This window comes from Gymnoscopelus microlampas, assembly GCF_963454915.1.
Source record: "Gymnoscopelus microlampas genome assembly, chromosome: 21".
NCBI lineage: Eukaryota > Metazoa > Chordata > Actinopteri > Myctophiformes > Myctophidae > Gymnoscopelus > Gymnoscopelus microlampas.
In genome coordinates this window covers 21626765-21644052 of record NC_139958.1, presented here as the reverse complement: position 1 = coordinate 21644052, position 17288 = coordinate 21626765, and the positions used below count along the sequence as shown (strand labels likewise).

Below are 17288 nucleotides of genomic sequence, written 5' to 3'. Positions count from 1 at the left end.
AATGTTTATATATTTTTGTTTCATAATAATGATGCTGTCTAGTAGTAGTACCTGTAACACACGTATAATTCACTGTGTATTATTAACCTTACATTGATCTGTAAAGACCTGTCAGGCTCACCCGATGCAACATATTGAGTTAAATTACATATTCATGAATGTATGAGTGTGTATATTTATTTAGTATGATTTAAAATTGCTGCGCACAATTCTGAGGAAACAACATTTCAGGTTGATTTAAATACACATTTATAACTTGTTCAGTTATAATGACAATCCTCATTCACTGAGATTGCTTACAGTCAGGAAGACGCTGATACCAAAACGCTCGCCCTAAAACACAGTTGCCCCGGGGCATATCCGGCGACCTCGGAACGGTCGCCATCTGGTATTCCGAAAAGTAACCTCAATAAAGTAAACTATGCCGCCTAAACCTAACCTAATTCTTAAACGTAACCTCAGTAAACTATGCCTACACAACCCATTCCTAAACTTAACATCAGTAAAAACTATGCCTATAATAACCCTAAACGTACGGTATTTCTAACCGGATCCTCAGTGAAACAAATACCACAATACAAGAACCGCTGGGGGCGAGCGAGCTGTGTTCCGTGAGCAGAAATAACGGAGCAGAAATAAGACTTCCGGTTGACTATCTCTTCAGAATAAGAGTACCCTCTAGAGTAAAAAGAAACCATTGAAAATCATTGAAAAACGGTTCATTTGCACATTAAAACTATAAATTAATCATTTAAATAACGGTCACCTTATTTTAACTGAAGCGTTTGTTGTTCCCTTCAGATTGCTGTGTTGACATCCGTCACATCTTAAATGAACAGCGTTTAAAAAGACGTTTCGTGTATGTGTGTGTGGGGTATGTATGTTTGATTGAGTGTTTAACCCTCTCTTTGGACAGACTGACTAAAAAGACTAAAAACTGCTGTTTGGACGCCATCTAGTGTCCATCAGCAGACACTACATCTGTCTGAGGATATGGGTGTAAAATGTATTTCAGATCTCCCGTTGGAAAAGTGACGCATGTGCATACTCTCTATTGATTTTATCCCACTGTTAGGGTTGTTTTATATATATTTGTTTAAGACTTACAGTAGGCTGCCATGTCCCACTGGAATACAGTGACTGATATTAATTAATATGGGACCATACGTAAAATGAAGAATACCTTGTGATGTCAGTGACATTTTATTACAAATGAAAATAAAAATAAGAAACAGTGCAGTAACAATACGTTTTCGTATAGCAGCAATTTTGCATGTACAATATAAATATAAATATATTGTCTGTCGGGCGGAAACCTCATTATGGCCCAAACTGTAGGGGTGTTTTTTTGGGACGAGCGTTCCGCAATGGTAGATAAGCAAACTGAGAAACAGGCTAACGACTAGCCTCAGTTAACAGGCTGAACCCGCTGAAGCTGCGTGATGCTATCAGTCAAAGATGGTTAATTTAGCAAGATACGCATTCTCCGGTTTACCTCCCGTTTCTGCGTGACGTTGGTGGACACGCCTTTTTAGGAGACCGGAAGCAAGTTGGAGTCCACTCACGCAGAAACGGGAGGTAAACTGGAGAATGCGTATCTTGCTAAATTAACCATCTTTGACTGATAGCATTACGAAGCCTCAGCGGCTTCAGCCTGTTAACTGAGGCTAGTCGTTAGCCTGATTCTCACTTTGCTTATCTACCGTTACGGAACGCTCGTCCCCAAAACACACCCCTTACCGCTGCGGGTAACGGCGACCCCCGTGGACGGTACTGCAGATATATAAAAATAGACGGATTCCATGTAATCTCAACATTGCATGCATGGCGCATTTAATAGCATTGTTTCATCTTGATTGATTGATGTACTACTTTATTTAGTAAGACATGAGACCAAGGAAGTACATATTCACAATACAAGGTCTATTAAACTGGAAGGCTCATAAAGCACTAAGCTTGTTTAACAATTAGATCCACACGCACATGATTGTGTATTACATTCCCATATTAGGAGACGAACCCGGGCCAGGGTGAAAACCACGTATCCTAATCGCTGGACTATATGGATCTGACGATAGATGACTTCCAGAAAATACTAGTATTTTGGTCTCATGTTGTTCCTACGACACCTGATGCCTTGGACGCCATCTAGTGTCCATCAGCATATTAACTTCTATACAATCTGAAATACCTTGTGGTGCACGAGAAAAGCTGAGGTTCCGCAATTAATAGATTGCGGGTTTGAATCTGGGTCCCGGTTAGTATTTATTTTTGGTCAAAGTAAAAAGTTCAATATTATATTACACATTTGTATTGCAAGAGTGTTTGAAAATAGCAGATCTACAAGCGACGCGTTGTGAGCTTGTAGATAATAGGCGATGCATATGCAGGTATGGTTGCTTATTTTGTGGTCTTGTTTTCCTAGACCTGATTGCTTATTTCTCTCACAAAATATGGCAACACTGACGTCCGTCCATACAACAACGCCGACACGCCGTTCATACGACGTCTATACGACGTCCAGGTCAGACCTCAGAAACGACCAAAAAAAACGCAAAACCAACCAGACATTTTACACTACGCCGACACGCCGTGCCTACGACGTCTACACGAGGTCCAGGCCAGACCTCAGTAAGTTTCATGTTGTTTTCACGACACCTGCTGGCTGAAAAAAATCAATGCATTGTTCTATGTCAAGGACCCCCATTTTATTGTATTTGGCCGTGGATGTGGACCCCCATACAAGATTTGTGTTTTTAAAATGTTTCTAAACTATCTAAATACAACACTGTTTGAGAAACTAGTTGAAAACTCTATAGCCACCAAATGTTTTAATCTAATGATCCAAAGTGACAATAACAGCCACTGTACTTGATTACAAAAAAATAGTATAGTTCTGGTTGATTAGAACTGCTCTAGTTTTGGTCATAAAACTAAGAAATTAGTTAGTGGATGTATTTGGAGATTCAGTCAACCTGTCAAGGTGAGAGGTCTTATATTCAAACATCTAGTTCATTAGAAATGGCTGGTGGTGCAAGAGAAAAGCAGAGGTTCCATAACCAGAAGACTGTAGGTTTGAATCTTGGTCCCGGTGAATATTTATTTTTGGTCATATGTTTAACCGTGTGTACAGATTACAGTTAATATAGTAATATAAGACTTTATTTATATGATAGAAATGGAGCGGAGTTGTAAACACCAGCATACCGTTGCTCATTGAATCCTGGAAATTACATCTACTCTGTTAAAAAAAATCCCGGGGAGGGGGGGGGGGGGGGCAGCGTGGTCAGGTTTCCAAAAAATATTTATATACATCCAGGATCCTGGTGATTCATGACCATAGAACATTTGATTCTGTGAAAACATAATTTTTAAAACGGCAAAACAAAGGGTATTTATTAAATATAGTATATCATATAATTAAATATATATTTTTCTTCACAGAATCAAATGAACAATTAAACAATGAACAATTAAATAAAAAAAGATAATGACATAAATACGTGTATTTATTTAATTCATTGTATTTTTTTTATCATTGCGTCTTTTATTTATTTCATTGTATTTTATTTTTTTTGGACCTATGGACTTCAATAGTGTAAGGGTGTAAGCTATGCCCATCTTCCTTTGAGTGGCATACAGCACACAAGATAACACAACCAACAACATTAATGTAATAAGCACTTTTATTGCTGTACAAGTGTTCATTTTATTCAAGCTTTTTGCATAATGTAAAATTATCCCATCCATTCAGTAGCAGATGGATACCCTGTAGATTGCCAAATCATTCCCATGAATCCGCGTCACAGCAGTCATTTCATTCACAGGATCCCAATTAACAGATACGCAATACAAAGCAGAACCTCAGCAATTCAAAGAAAACATTTAACAAAGGGTTGAAATTACAGTTTAATCAATATCAAAATCAAACAAAATACATTTTGAAGAACAATGATCTTTTTTCATAAAAAAAAAAAACTCCATTTAACTTGTGGGATGAATACAAACTACTTTAACAAATTAAAGTAAACCCCCAAAAAAAGGCATGGGTAAAGGTTTAAGATGTGTTTCAGACAAAGACACTTCAGGTAACAAAAGACAAATACCCTAAACAGAACAAAAAAAGATTCCCAATCCATCAAGCATTAAGACTTGTCCATGTATCCCAAAATATAAATCAAATGTTACATTATTATAAAGCTGATATGCCAGCTGGTGAGGTTTATTGAAAGTATTTTGAAATGTTCTATTCTAGGCTGAAATGTTAATATGGTGAGGCAACCAAATGTGTATTGAACACAAACTATAGACTAAAAGAGGTTATTCAGTATGTCAGTTTAAATTGATATTGTATGGTAGTTTATGTGAAACTTCAGAAGTCTCCCACCACTCCCTTGAGTTCATCACAATTTTTTCTTCTGTGCCCAAGAAACTTCAATTCAAGTCAGTACTTAATAAGCGTTGGTTTTCCAAGTAATCTCTAGCAGCACGGTTAAATTTGACCAAAAACTGTTTGTGTAACAGTGGGAGTTCACTCAGTTTTTTTGAATAGTAGTGTAAGGTATGGTATGAATTGAATAGTCAACAGAATAGGCTTTCTTTTACCTGTTCTTCACTCCTAAAAAGCTGTGCTGTGTCTTGGGCAATGAATAAACTTATACAGAAGTGATGTTGAACACATTTTAAAAGCAAATTGGGATGCTCTTTGCACTGTTTTTATTCCACCCTGTTTTCCTTCAGTTTAAAGTAACACATTAAATACAACCCTTGATACCACAATTTCACTGATTTTTAGAAAGAAATGTATACATTTAATTTGTTAGTCACTCTATCTAGATTTGTTTTTACATTATGTTTATCTATCTCATACTCATAATTAAATAAATGCTTTAGATCCATTTGTCATAAACAGTGTTAATCCACTGAGTTGATTCTCTCACTAGACAGTGCAGCTGAACCTATCCAAATGCCTACTAACCACTTTCAACCTGGCATCCTTATTTTGGGCATGTCATTATAGGTGAACATTCACCTATAATCACAATATTCAACGATTCTTAGTTTCTAAAACATAAAAAAAAACATATAGGAAAATAGCAGATCTACAAGCTCACAACGTGTCACCATGTGACAGGGTGCCATTCACTGCTGAGACTGAAGGCAAAGATGCAATTTATCAGCCAGATTTGTTTAAGTATAGGGCGTAAGTGGCTAGTGCTCAAGTTAGCTCTAAATTATTTCCAAAAACAAGACCCAATAAGGTTTTTCCCCCCATCTTTTGCATGATTATTAAAATGTAATATGGCCTTGCCCTCCTGGAAGCATGTGGTGAGAAAACCTTAGCTCTGTGAATCACTGAAACAAGATGATCTAATTGGCATGATGCTTTCCAAGAAGTCCACATCTTGTAATCCTTGTCCAAACAGAATGCTGTTTACCAGTGTGACCATGGTACCATTATGAGAAATCCTAGATTAATAGGATATAAATCATTACTGGATACATTTTAAAAAGGCATCTACTTTGTAGATTGTTCTAGTAACATTAGTAATGACAGCTGCATCAGTCAGCATAATTAAGCTTAATTTATCGCACAGCGGTATTGCTTGCTGACAGTAAATCCGTTCTTGTCGGCAAGCAAGACTGTCACACTACAGAGTATAAATTAGGAATTACAAAAAATGGCAACTATGCAACATAGCGTTAAGCCTAATTTATACTTGTGTTGCGTTGAATTGTTAGCTTGAAAATCTGTTATTTTCGGCGAGCAACACTGTTGTACAACTAAGTATAAATTAGACTTCAGTTGTGAGCATCTGTTTTATAACAATCCCATCACAATAAAGGTATAGGCTTTAAAATGCATTAATAGAACAACAGCATGACATGACAAATAAAAGTCCCCATGACAATAAGGATATTTGAAAAGTTAACAAACTAGGCCAAAGCTTCAAGCTGCACAGTGCTGGCCAACAACTCGGGTTACAGAACAGTCTGTCTAAACACAAGGTCATGAAGCCAAGGCCCAGGTTTATAACTGGGGACCAGTGTTATCCAAATTGGTCTGCAGACTCCTGTAAAGACAACTCAACTCATTTTTAATTTCTTCACCGTCAAAATTGAAGTGATTTCTAGAGTAGCAGCTGGCATATATACTGTACATACTGTACAGAGCACTGAGATTATTTTGCATAATGTAGTGAGGAAAGGCCCTCTCTTGTTTAAATGTTGAAAGGAACACAGGGAGGCCTGATGTCTTGCGTGGTGAGCAATATCATTTACGTTTAGCACACCTCAAACTTTTCACATTAAATCAGTTTCAAGCAATGCAGTAATCTAATTCCTTTGCTCACCAGATGTTACAACTCATGCATATACAAAATATACAGTGGGAAGTATTGTTTTCAAAGCCTTCAACTGCAGTTGAAGGCTTTGAAGTCTAAATCTTTCAACGGACAACTCATTTAAGTAAAAACTATTCTGTACATTGTGGCACTTACTAGCATCAGGGCCATCGAGACACTTATATCTGCAACGTAAACCTTTTGTGTATTTTAGGAGGCATGGCTTTAAGGCAGGAGGCTCCTTCTGGTTCACAGGTCTTTTTTTAGTTTGGTAGAAGCCGAACTGGATTAACCACTTGAACCCTAGCATCCCTTTTCTGGGGGGAGCATTAACCAAAAATAGATGATCTACAATCTTTGTTTGTAGATTGGCTATTTTTGGCAAAGAGGTGGTGTAGAGGAGAATTTGTGAATTAGTTTACCAAGAATAGAGGGTTTAAGTGGTTAAGGGAGTACTACTGGGCATAGTACACAATGAGAGGACACTCCTATCCATTACAAACTGATAAACCTGTTTTCCACTATATCCCAGAATGAGTCAACAATCACATACTCTTAAATCGTATGAGATTTTACATCTTAATTGCCATTTCAACCATGTGATTCTTTTGCAGTAGAAGTCCAACATGCTAGTAATGACCAACATAAAACAGTACAATAGACACCATTTAGGCTGTCTTTTTTTTTTTGCATAGATTTCATTAGAGAGTGCCATTCATTTCTGAAACTGAAGAAAAGGAGACATTTCTTTCATGATACAGCAATGCGAAATGACCAGCCAGACACAGCTATTACAGAGCTAGCTCAAAAACAAATCATGTTAGCAGCAGAGGGAGCTAGACTGCAACCAAAATGTGATGTGAAAGATGACATCTGAAACAAAACAACCAAAATGTGATGTTGAAAGATGACATCTGAAACAAAAACAACCATTGTTTGAGTATTAGGCTGCTCTCAAACAAAACGTTCCCCAAATAACTATACATCCAGAGGAGGACTTGACACTGAAATGTCTGTTAGGTTAGGTGGCACATTCACCTGAAGAAACACTAGTCTGTCTTGAAATGGCAATTGTCAGATGTCTTTCAAAGAACTGAAATACACTGTTTCTCTCCATAGATATCTGGGGATAAACAATAAGTGTGATATACACACAAGTGACAATTAGCCATAGTTAATATGGTTGAGCCATACCACCACAAACTTTAAATCTACCTTGACAAGAGCACATGCAGTGTACAGTTTTGGACATACAAGGTTTCTGCCCGACCGCGATGGGTTTATAGATAGTGAATATAGCTATGGGTGGGGGTGATCTATGGGGTGCCGTTGTAGGCTATTTAAAAGGTCTAATACCTCCCTTGTGTCTTTCATATTATAGCCATAGATAGTGCAGTCTGTCATGTTAACTTTGTTTTACTTTCAAAGTAAAAGACTACAAGAATTGTTAAATAAGAGTTCAAACCTATGGGTTGTTGTACAGCCCAGGATTTACAAATGAAGAATGGGAGTCCTACTTATGTTGCAAAGCTGGCTCTAGTGGCACCACTGAGAAATGTAAGAGTACAGCAGGATTAGTCTTTCCACAATCTGGGAACACATTCGGTTAAAAAAAGAAAAAATATTACATTTATATTCTTTTTGATCAAAAACACATATTAATGGTTGGGGCCAGGAAGATTGCTTATCCAATAGCACAGGCATAACCTTTCACTTACGTGTGCTAGGCATGTCAAATACATTGCCAGAACAATACTACTGTACAGTATATACAGTATTGACCATGTCTGCTTACTTCAGATTGTTTTGCTATTTAATAATGTTTCCAGTGATTCTCACTTATATCATTTATAGTGTACTTATTTGAGCTTGACCAATCTTTTTGCCTGCCATAGCCAAGACGAATATTTCAGTTCTTCAGTGGTGTTGTCAGAGACAGCTTTTTAACATAAACATGAATGGGGACTTAATATAATGTATATTTCTGTTTGTGTTATGTTCCCATCCAAATTTCAAGTAAAGTTTAAGATTTTTTTTCACATGTTAAAAATGTTTGGCTCAAGTGAATACATAGGTATACTGTAGCATTTTTACTTTTGGGTAAGATGAAAGCTGAAATGTCACTGTTTTCACATAAATTGAGAAAAATGTCTCTAAGCAATCATGAGATAGAGTAAATGTTACAGTTTTATGTTTCTATTTAGCTTTTCTGGTACTACATAAGATAATTTGCATAAAATACCGGTAATTGGATTGAAATACAGGGCCTATATCTTGTGGGGTTGTATCTAACAAGTCTAGATGAATGAACTTGACACAGTTTATGTGAGAGTAAGTTACATTAGTAGTTCATACAATCCAATGAAAGCATTATGCCTGTGCTAAGGTTGGATGTGGCTAAGATAACATCCTTGCAATTATTGAATCACAGGGCATTTTACTGTCATTCAAGCACTTGAGTCCACTTTGCCATTTGACTCCTAGCCTCAGCAAGCTAGAAAAGACATTTCCAACCCCAGATAACGCATTATTCGAACTTTTCCTGTAGGTCTCCATACATGCGGTCACTTGTTATGAGACTTCAAAATCTGGCTGTTATTGACATTCATGTAACATGAGATTTTGGGGTGGACTGATCGCTTAAAACAATACCATAATATTTTGAATTTTAAGACTTAAGATTTGTTGAGGCGTATCACGTTACAAACATGTCACATTATAGATTACATGATATGATTATAGATAGATAAGTTACCATTTTGTCCTTGAGTTACCCATTAGCCTCTCATTTAAATTCATGGGTACCACTTGCAATTATCTAATATCCCAACAGAAGCACCCCCACCACCCCAATTCAAAATGTGTAGTTTGAAAAGTAGGACTAAAATTCAAAATGTTAAGGTATGCTGCTAAGCTCAGGTAAGAGAGACAAGGAAAAAACGGTCTCTTTATCCCTGAGAGTCAGGGACTCACTGAAGCATTGATTGCAATAACCCAACATAATCCCAACAGTATACCATATAATCTGTAGTGCAGATTATGGTAGCATTTTTGGTTATTATATTGTTAGCACAGTCTGGTGGAGCAGGTCACACCAACATTTCACACTCACACGCATACTTGTGTGAGTGTGACAAATACATCTCTTGAATCGTGAATCTAGTCTATGGCATGTCTTTCAGTAGAATGTGACAGCCATTCTGCGAACAGCTCCTACCCCAGTGACTGTTTATAGAGAGCAAGGGAGGTAGACATGCAAGGCCATCCATACAGAGATAGAAAAAGAAATTAACAAAATAAGTTAGCAAGAGAAGGTGGGGGAAAGAGAGAGAACGGGGATTAGTAAAATAAAATAAAGTGAAGAGAGAGAGAGAGAAAGCGAGAGAGCGAGAGAGCAAGAGAGAGAGAGAGAGAGAGAGAGCGAGAGAGAGAGAGAGCAGACAGAGTGTAAAAAAAAAAATCTTCCCACGCCCTTTTCATCAAACCAGGAGTGACCACAGGGCTTGTAGTTGCCAGTGCACTGGTCAGTGGTCGGTAAGTTAGTTGGTCAGTCTTGTCAGATCTACATACTGCAGTTAAGCTTGCTTCTGGCGTGTCTCGGCGTGTCTTCCTGCTTGGTTAGCCACTAAGCCTATTGACACAGTGATGGTGGTCTCTCAGGCTGACTGGGAGGAACCTGAATGTGTGTGTATCACTCTGTGTGTGTGTGTGTGTGTGTGTGTGTGTGTGTGTGTGTGTGTGTGTGTGTGTGTGTGTGTGTGTGTGTGTGTGTGTGTGTGTGTGTGTGTGTGTGTGTGTGTGTGTGTGTGTGTGTGTGTGTGTGCGCGCGTGCGTGCGTGCGTGCGTGTTTTGTGTGTTGTGTGTCGGAGTGAAGAGGCAGCAGGCCCATCAGCCAATCCTCAGTATCATTCCTTGACATCTCATCTCTGTGTTTCGGGCCACTGCAGCCATATTCTTCTCCTCCTCAGTATCAGCCTCTGTGATTGGTAGCGTCCTCAGTATCGGTACATGTCATAGGTACTGACCCAGGAAGAAGGAAAGGCCCACGCGGGAAACCTGTGCAGGATGTCCGCCAGCTGAGCAGTCCTCTGGTCCTCACCGAAGAAGTAATGAGATGAGATGGCTACGGAGATCATCCCCTCTGGACCCGATGGGTCTGGGTCTCTGGGAGGCTGAAAGGAGGAGACAGAAGGAGAAAGTACTGATCAACGTTAATTCATATGGTATAATTTCATATATCAGTACGGATGACTGGTCAGTAACTGGCAAGAGGCAATGGGGAATGCTTTGTGTGCATTCATACACACACAATAACACACAAAGACCTACTTATTGTCGTTGCCTGAGGAATTAATCCAATGTAGTTACATAGTTACTATTTAGTTACAAGCTCTTGTTAATACTTTTCATTGGTTTAACATTTATAAAAACCCAGACAAACTTTCCACTTTCACTTTCAACCTGGCGCCCTTATTTTGAGCTTTAAAAAAGAAAAAGAAAAGAAAAAAAATCAAAGGAAAATAGCATGAATTTCAGATGTACAAGCTCACAATGCGTACAACTTGCAGATCGCAAGACTTTCGCTACTTTTGCATGACAGTGTCATACAGCACAAAGTAGTAGAAGTATAAGATAGGGCATTCATTTATAAAAAATAAAATAAAAAAAACCTAAGATGAAATATGGAGATACAAGCTTTCTGCCCGACAGTGACGTTCTAACGTTTCTCTGACTAGTAATCTGCTGTAGGGATCAACCACTGAGGCGCCAAGGTCCCATTTCACATGATGTCCAGACATCCCAGGAATGAAAATGCAGACAAAGACCCAGATTCACTAAGACTGTGATACGATGGCAGAACGCACATTTGTTTTGTGCCCTATTTGCTTAGCCTGGTTCCAGACAAATCTGCCATTGCAAAAAAAAAGGAATTGCCCTCGGCAGATTAGGTCTGGCCCCTCTCAACAGAGATTGGATTTCTCTCCCTCCGAAGTTGTGAGGGACCAATCAGGGCCCAGTATGCAAATGTGGGGCGGGTTTATCACCGGTGGCATTCTTTTGAATTTTCCCCTCTGAAATGCAGGTTCCACACAGAGATTCTAGACTAACATGTACGCAGTGATATTAGTCTGGCTATGCCAGGCTACTATTTGCTTGAACTAAGACCAGCTATCTCAGCCACTATTATGCATTTATGCAAATGAGCTTGTAACATACTTAAGACATGGAAGTACAACTACTCTCACATTTATGTACATGGATGTACAGTATGTGACTTGTCCCCCCCACAAAAAAACTATAAAAATGAAATAAAAGTGTTTTATCATGATAAAAGATTTACTTATATTCTCTAATTCACAATGTTTTTTTGTATGTTTGTGGTGACACCAAATGCATCTTTGCTGAAAACATTTGGGAACCCCTGATCTAGACAGCCGATGGTTCCTTGCCGATCAGTCAAACTCGGCATGTTTCTCATAAAATGCAGGTTTGGTCAAGTCTTCCCTCATAGATGGATCCTGCCCAGAACTTCTTCATCTCACCCCGGCGCCATGCTACCAGGGCAGAGCCCATCAAGGTGAAGGGCACTAAGTAGAGCAGGGCCGGCTGGCCCATTCCTGACAACTGCATCACGGCAAAGGTCACCACCATCCCCAGGAAGTAGGCGATACAGCAGGAGACAAAATAAATCTTCCTGGAGTTGTTGGTCCACACATCAAACCTGCTGCAGTAGGCCACCAGCAAGCCTGGTACCAAGATGTCTCCGTAGCCCAGCATGGAGAACTGCCTCATCCCGCACACTTTCTGAGCCCTTGCTGAGAATCGTGGGACTAGCATCAATAGAGGCAGTTTCTCTGAGGGTGCCTGGGGTTCAGCAAGGAACATGACATTATTGCTCTTCCTATCTATAGATGCACCTGGGCCCAAGGCAACCTGCGCCATTATGCTCAATCCATTCTCTGTGAAGTACGGAGTGATGAAGACGAAAAATACGTCATATACGAGCAGGAGGCTGAGCAGAATCACACAGATCTTGAAGTTGGACACTGAGAAGGTCTTCATGAAGTGCAAACAAAAGGCAATGGCAAGGAAATCTTGCAGGACCCAGATCCATTGTTCCTCATTCCTGTAGACTCCCCAGACCGCTACTATGCTGATGCAAGCCGCAGCCAATATGAGTGACCGCACAGAGAAGTTAGAATTCCGGTTGGAGAACTGTATACTGCAACTGCCACAGCCCATCTTGTCCATCACAGCATCTAGACACCTAAAAAGTGCATTAGCAGAGCCCAAACAGAATATGGCGATAAAGATGTACACAAGGACATTGTAGAAGTGGTACGTAAGCACAAGCGTCATGCACATTGTGGCCACAAAGATGCTCACTGTGAGCGGCGAGTGCAGGGACACAACACTGAGGTCTTCTTTGTTTTCACCCCCCTGTCTACCGGGCGCACCGATGCTCAACCGGTCTCTCTCACACACCCCAGACCAGTAACCTCCCAAGATCACCGTGATAACGGCAATCAGTAGCAGGACAACACTAGAGTCAAATTGAGATGGCAGGGGAGCATATAGTTTCGCTTGCATCCCTGTACCAAACACCCGCTGTGCATCGAGTATGTCTTGGTACCTCATGAGAACCACAGGAATATGGATCCCATAATACGATGAAGGGCTGGCTGAAGGAACGACCAATGCTTCGGTGCTGGCAATGAGCAGAGCCGATGCCCCAAGATCCTGGGCAATTTCACCCTTCTGACTGAATGGACAGAACCCCCTACTCACCACCAGGGTCCTGTCTCTTACCGCCGCTGGTCTGACAATGGGGGCATCACACAACAGAGACGACATCAGGTTCATCAGTGGGTTCTGTAAAGCACTTTCAAGAGTTTCTGGAAGGTGGCTCCACTCAGAATTGAACACAACACAGTACTCTTTACTAGAAAAACCATTTGAAATGTGCAATATACCCAGTTGGCAGTTTATCGGCGATGACACGAAAATAACCGATAAAACAATGATCCAAAGTATTTTTGCCATATTGGTATTTGTAACATTCGCAACTCAAAAGGTCTGTTACCATTAAAACAAATATGCTTTGGCATAAAAATCGCAGTATCCACCCTTGATTCGCTGCATGACTCGTGACTCGGACATTTCATTTTAAAGGACACAGTTATGATGACGACATACGTCATAGATACGTCATAGATACGTCATAGATATGTCATAGATGACTGACGTCAAAGATGATTAACGTCACAAGTGGCCACAAGAAGTCAGCGATCCAAATGCCGTCATTAGACCCGGTCTTGTTTTATTTTTATTTTGACTTTCTAACCAAACAATTGTACTCTGAACTGAAGGTGTTAAAATTATTTGCAAGAAAAACTAAAACAATCATGTTTGCCTCACTACCTGTGCCTTCACTGCTGATGTCACTCACAATGCACTTTTGCAGCCAGGCAGACTTTTGACAGTGTGTGAGTGACAGAGAAAATCCTTTTTGTGTCATTTAGAGAAAACAATTTTAGCTTTTTGAGTCACTTTTCAAAGGTTGCTAAATATTCCAAATACTTTTCTTTTTTTTTTTAACTACAGCAGCTACATTTTTTTTGCTAGGTGCTTTTTGCAAAGAAAAAAAAAGAAAAAAAGAAAATGAAGTAAGTTGCCAGGGTTGTCATAGAAGTTGATAAAACTAGCAACAAAATTGCTACAGTAAGTTAGCCAGTTCAGGTCTGCCTCAACGAACCAAGGCCCACAGAACCATCAACAGTCAAACAACAACTGCAAACTGGAACTCAACATGACAAGACAACACCAGGCTCTGTCAGTTCGGCCCTATTTAGTACCGTCACATTAACTTTACATTTTGCATGCATAACAATATCAGATACAACATAATATATTGAAGTTTCATGGCCTTGTATTGTGATTCAATGAGGAGTAATTAAATAATAATGACAGTACATAAATCGCTCCATGCCTCAACTAATTTGGAGTTGGCCAAAATAACTTGCATAAGACAATATAAACATAAAACAATATAACACAAACAGTACAGGGATATGAAATATTGTTGGCAAACAAAAGTTTGTCACCTCCCTAAAAGAAAAGGGAGGTGAAACAGAAGTATCTCTTTAAGTCCATACCTGTATGTCAAACCAGAAGGTCCATATGGGGGCATCTAGTCCATGTGAGTAGAAGATGAAATATTCCCCATTCAGGTCAAACTGGGGGGTCCCGTCCCCAAATGACCAGGTAGAGAGACTAGCTCCACGGTGAGGCATCAAATACAGGGACATGTGGCTAGGGCCTACATGAGAAATGATAGGCAAGGCACACACAGACACACATGCAAGCAGTTTAACAGAATTATCTATACATAAAGACAAATGGGATGAAGAAATGTATAGTACATTTATATTATCTAATGTGACTAGTTTGCGGTTATGAAAATTCTGTTCTTCTGACTACAGTGAGGTCACGTGTGACATATCATCAATCATCCATGTTGTTGTAGGGTCAACTCGGATATTTTGCTGTTAACTTGGTTTATATGCCTTTTTTATGCCAGCCAACTACATTTGCAGGCTTCAACCAAGAGCGCTAGCACGCTATAAGAAAAGACTGACTTAATCAGTTTCAACCTAGTGTCCCTATTTCATGCATGTCGTTATAGATGAAAATGTAAAAAACTAAAATCTAAAATGTTCACATAAAAAAAAAACACACTTCTACTTTTGCGCGACACTGCCATACGAAAATGAATAAAATAATAGGGCATTCATTTATGAAAGAATTAAAACTAATCAACTATCTCACAACTGACCTTTGACTTGGAAAGTCATCTTGACCGTTCCCCAGCTGGTGTATTCTTTTGAGACCAGGCTGAACTCCACTGGAAAGCTGGGAGACACCGCTGGGGCAGGAAGGTACCAGTTCTTCCTACAATTACACACACGCACCAAATGCACATGAATGACACTGGAAGAAATTCTTTCTGTGCTTTCCCGCCCTGCTTGGTTTGTATTCATAATAACACGTCGGCTACGATCTCTGGCAGAGGAACTTCTGACTGCAGAGAACTCCGGACAACGATAACCGATTGTCATTCAGTATGTGTATTGTACATGGAGAGCTATTTCTGCTGAGAAATTAGCCGATATTCTTACAGCGCTGTGATTGCCCTCTGGTGCCAGTCTAATTAGAGATTAAGAAAATAAGAAAACTAGACCGGTGCCCTCTCAGGAACGATGCAAAGTGGGAATGCATGCCCGAAATAGTTATGTAATACCCCTTGTACCCATTGTCAGAGCACCCGTTGTACCCTGTCTGTCTCCGTTTTGTGCCAAAATATGGAGATCTCTGTATCTGTCTGTCCTTGTCCCTTTTATCCCCATATATGGAGATCCCTGATGTCATCAGTATATGCCCATATATGTGCATTCCCATATATGTAAAGCCCATATATGGGCATATCGGTTGACCCCAGTGACTGGGGCTCCCCTGAGGCCTTTCGTCGTACAGTACGTTTCCTGAGATTTCAGCAAAAAGAGCGTGTGAGAAACATCAGCATGGCAATTGTAGATATGTGCTGGAAGGGACATAAAAGCTTCTAGCAAGATTTCTGAAAGGCAACACAAACAGTGCTACTTCCTGCAAATGCAAATGACTGCTCCACTCAGCTAAGATCCCATTGCTATCCTTAACCCATTAAGGCTGGGAACGCATCTGTGTCATTTTTAGATTTCTTTGGGCTATTCAAAAATAGCAGAAGCTCTGATGTACAAGCTTGTAGATCTGCTATTTTAAAAAAATCGTGAAAATTTGTGCAAATGTTTGAATGCATATATTTTTTCAAGCGAACATTTGTAACTCAAGTCTTTGCTTCTGGGGGGTCCCTGGAACAAAATTTTTTTTAGAGATGGCCGCAGCCAAACACAAATACAGATTATAGGTCTGTTAATTTAATTTTGCTTCACTCACTGACCCGACTCCTAGATATCTAGTCCTAGATATCCAGACGATATCTAGTCTCATATCACAATATTGATATAATATCGATATATTGCCCAGCCCTACTTCACCCATTTAGACCGGGAACACATCTGTCTCATTTAGATTTCTTTGGCTATTCAAAAATAGCAGATATGCAAGCTCATTGCGCAGCACAGAGTGCCGTGCTATGAGCTTGTAGATCTGCTATTCTTTTTTCATCGTGAAAATGTGTGCAATCTTTTGAATATATTTATTTTCAAGCGAACATTTGTAACTCAAATCTTTGCTTCTGGGGGTCCCTGGAACTAAATATTTTGATATGGGGGTGGCGGTGGCCAAATACATATAATTTTGGGGGTCCTTGACATGAAAAAGTTTGAGAACCACTGATATCACATGACACACACATGTCACTTCTAGTTTCCAAACACAATACAAGTTAGGATTTAGAAGACATTTGTAGATGCGTTCCCGGATTGAATGGGTTAAAAAAAACAGTATTACCATATTGTCAAATACAAGGATGTATTACTGACTTGCTCAGGAACTTGACGGGCAGAAACCAAGGGTAGCCACAGAATGGCCGGTCATCGCGGCATCGCGTGCGAACGGTGTCGTTGATTTCGGGGATGTGGGGCGTGATGTGGTTCATGGCGGTGTAGTCAAAGCTGTTGATCCACAAGCCTGAATCCTGGCTCTCCACCTGGCCATGGAGGTTGTGAAATGTCCTCGTGGTGTGCTGCGTGGTGGATGGAGGGGACATGGGAGTCAGACGGAACCAATACTGTGACACACCCAGGAGATACTGTTAAATATACATATATATGACAACCGCACTGCGTTCAGCGTTCCACGCTGTCGGGTGGAAACCTTGTATGTCCAAAACGGTTATACTTTTCAGGAAAAGGAAAAAAAGAACCTGTCTTCCAACAGAACAAG

The 17288-nt window shown here is 39.9% G+C and overlaps 2 protein-coding genes across 2 annotated transcripts in view; both read right to left on the bottom strand.

The window, feature by feature from the left end:
• Positions 1 to 3896: 3896 nt before the first annotated feature.
• The window catches only part of ermp1 (endoplasmic reticulum metallopeptidase 1), a 48001-nt gene continuing 34609 nt past the window's right edge, over positions 3897 to 17288 (bottom strand). The window contains exons 12-15 of the mRNA XM_084045989.1: positions 16886 to 17088; positions 15181 to 15296; positions 14501 to 14664; positions 3897 to 10516 (exon numbers count right to left, since the gene is read on the bottom strand). Coding sequence (XP_083902115.1) covers positions 10340 to 10516; positions 14501 to 14664; positions 15181 to 15296; positions 16886 to 17088 — 660 coding nt within the window. The 3' untranslated portion in view covers positions 3897 to 10339. The remainder of the gene's footprint in view (positions 10517 to 14500; positions 14665 to 15180; positions 15297 to 16885; positions 17089 to 17288) is intronic.
• Positions 11820 to 13388, bottom strand: LOC311037259 (signal peptide peptidase-like 2A; the record flags this gene model as incomplete). The annotated part of the gene is made up of 1 exon (XM_084046381.1): positions 11820 to 13388. One exon carries the CDS (start codon positions 13386 to 13388, stop codon positions 11820 to 11822), a length of 1569 nt encoding a protein of 522 aa, XP_083902507.1.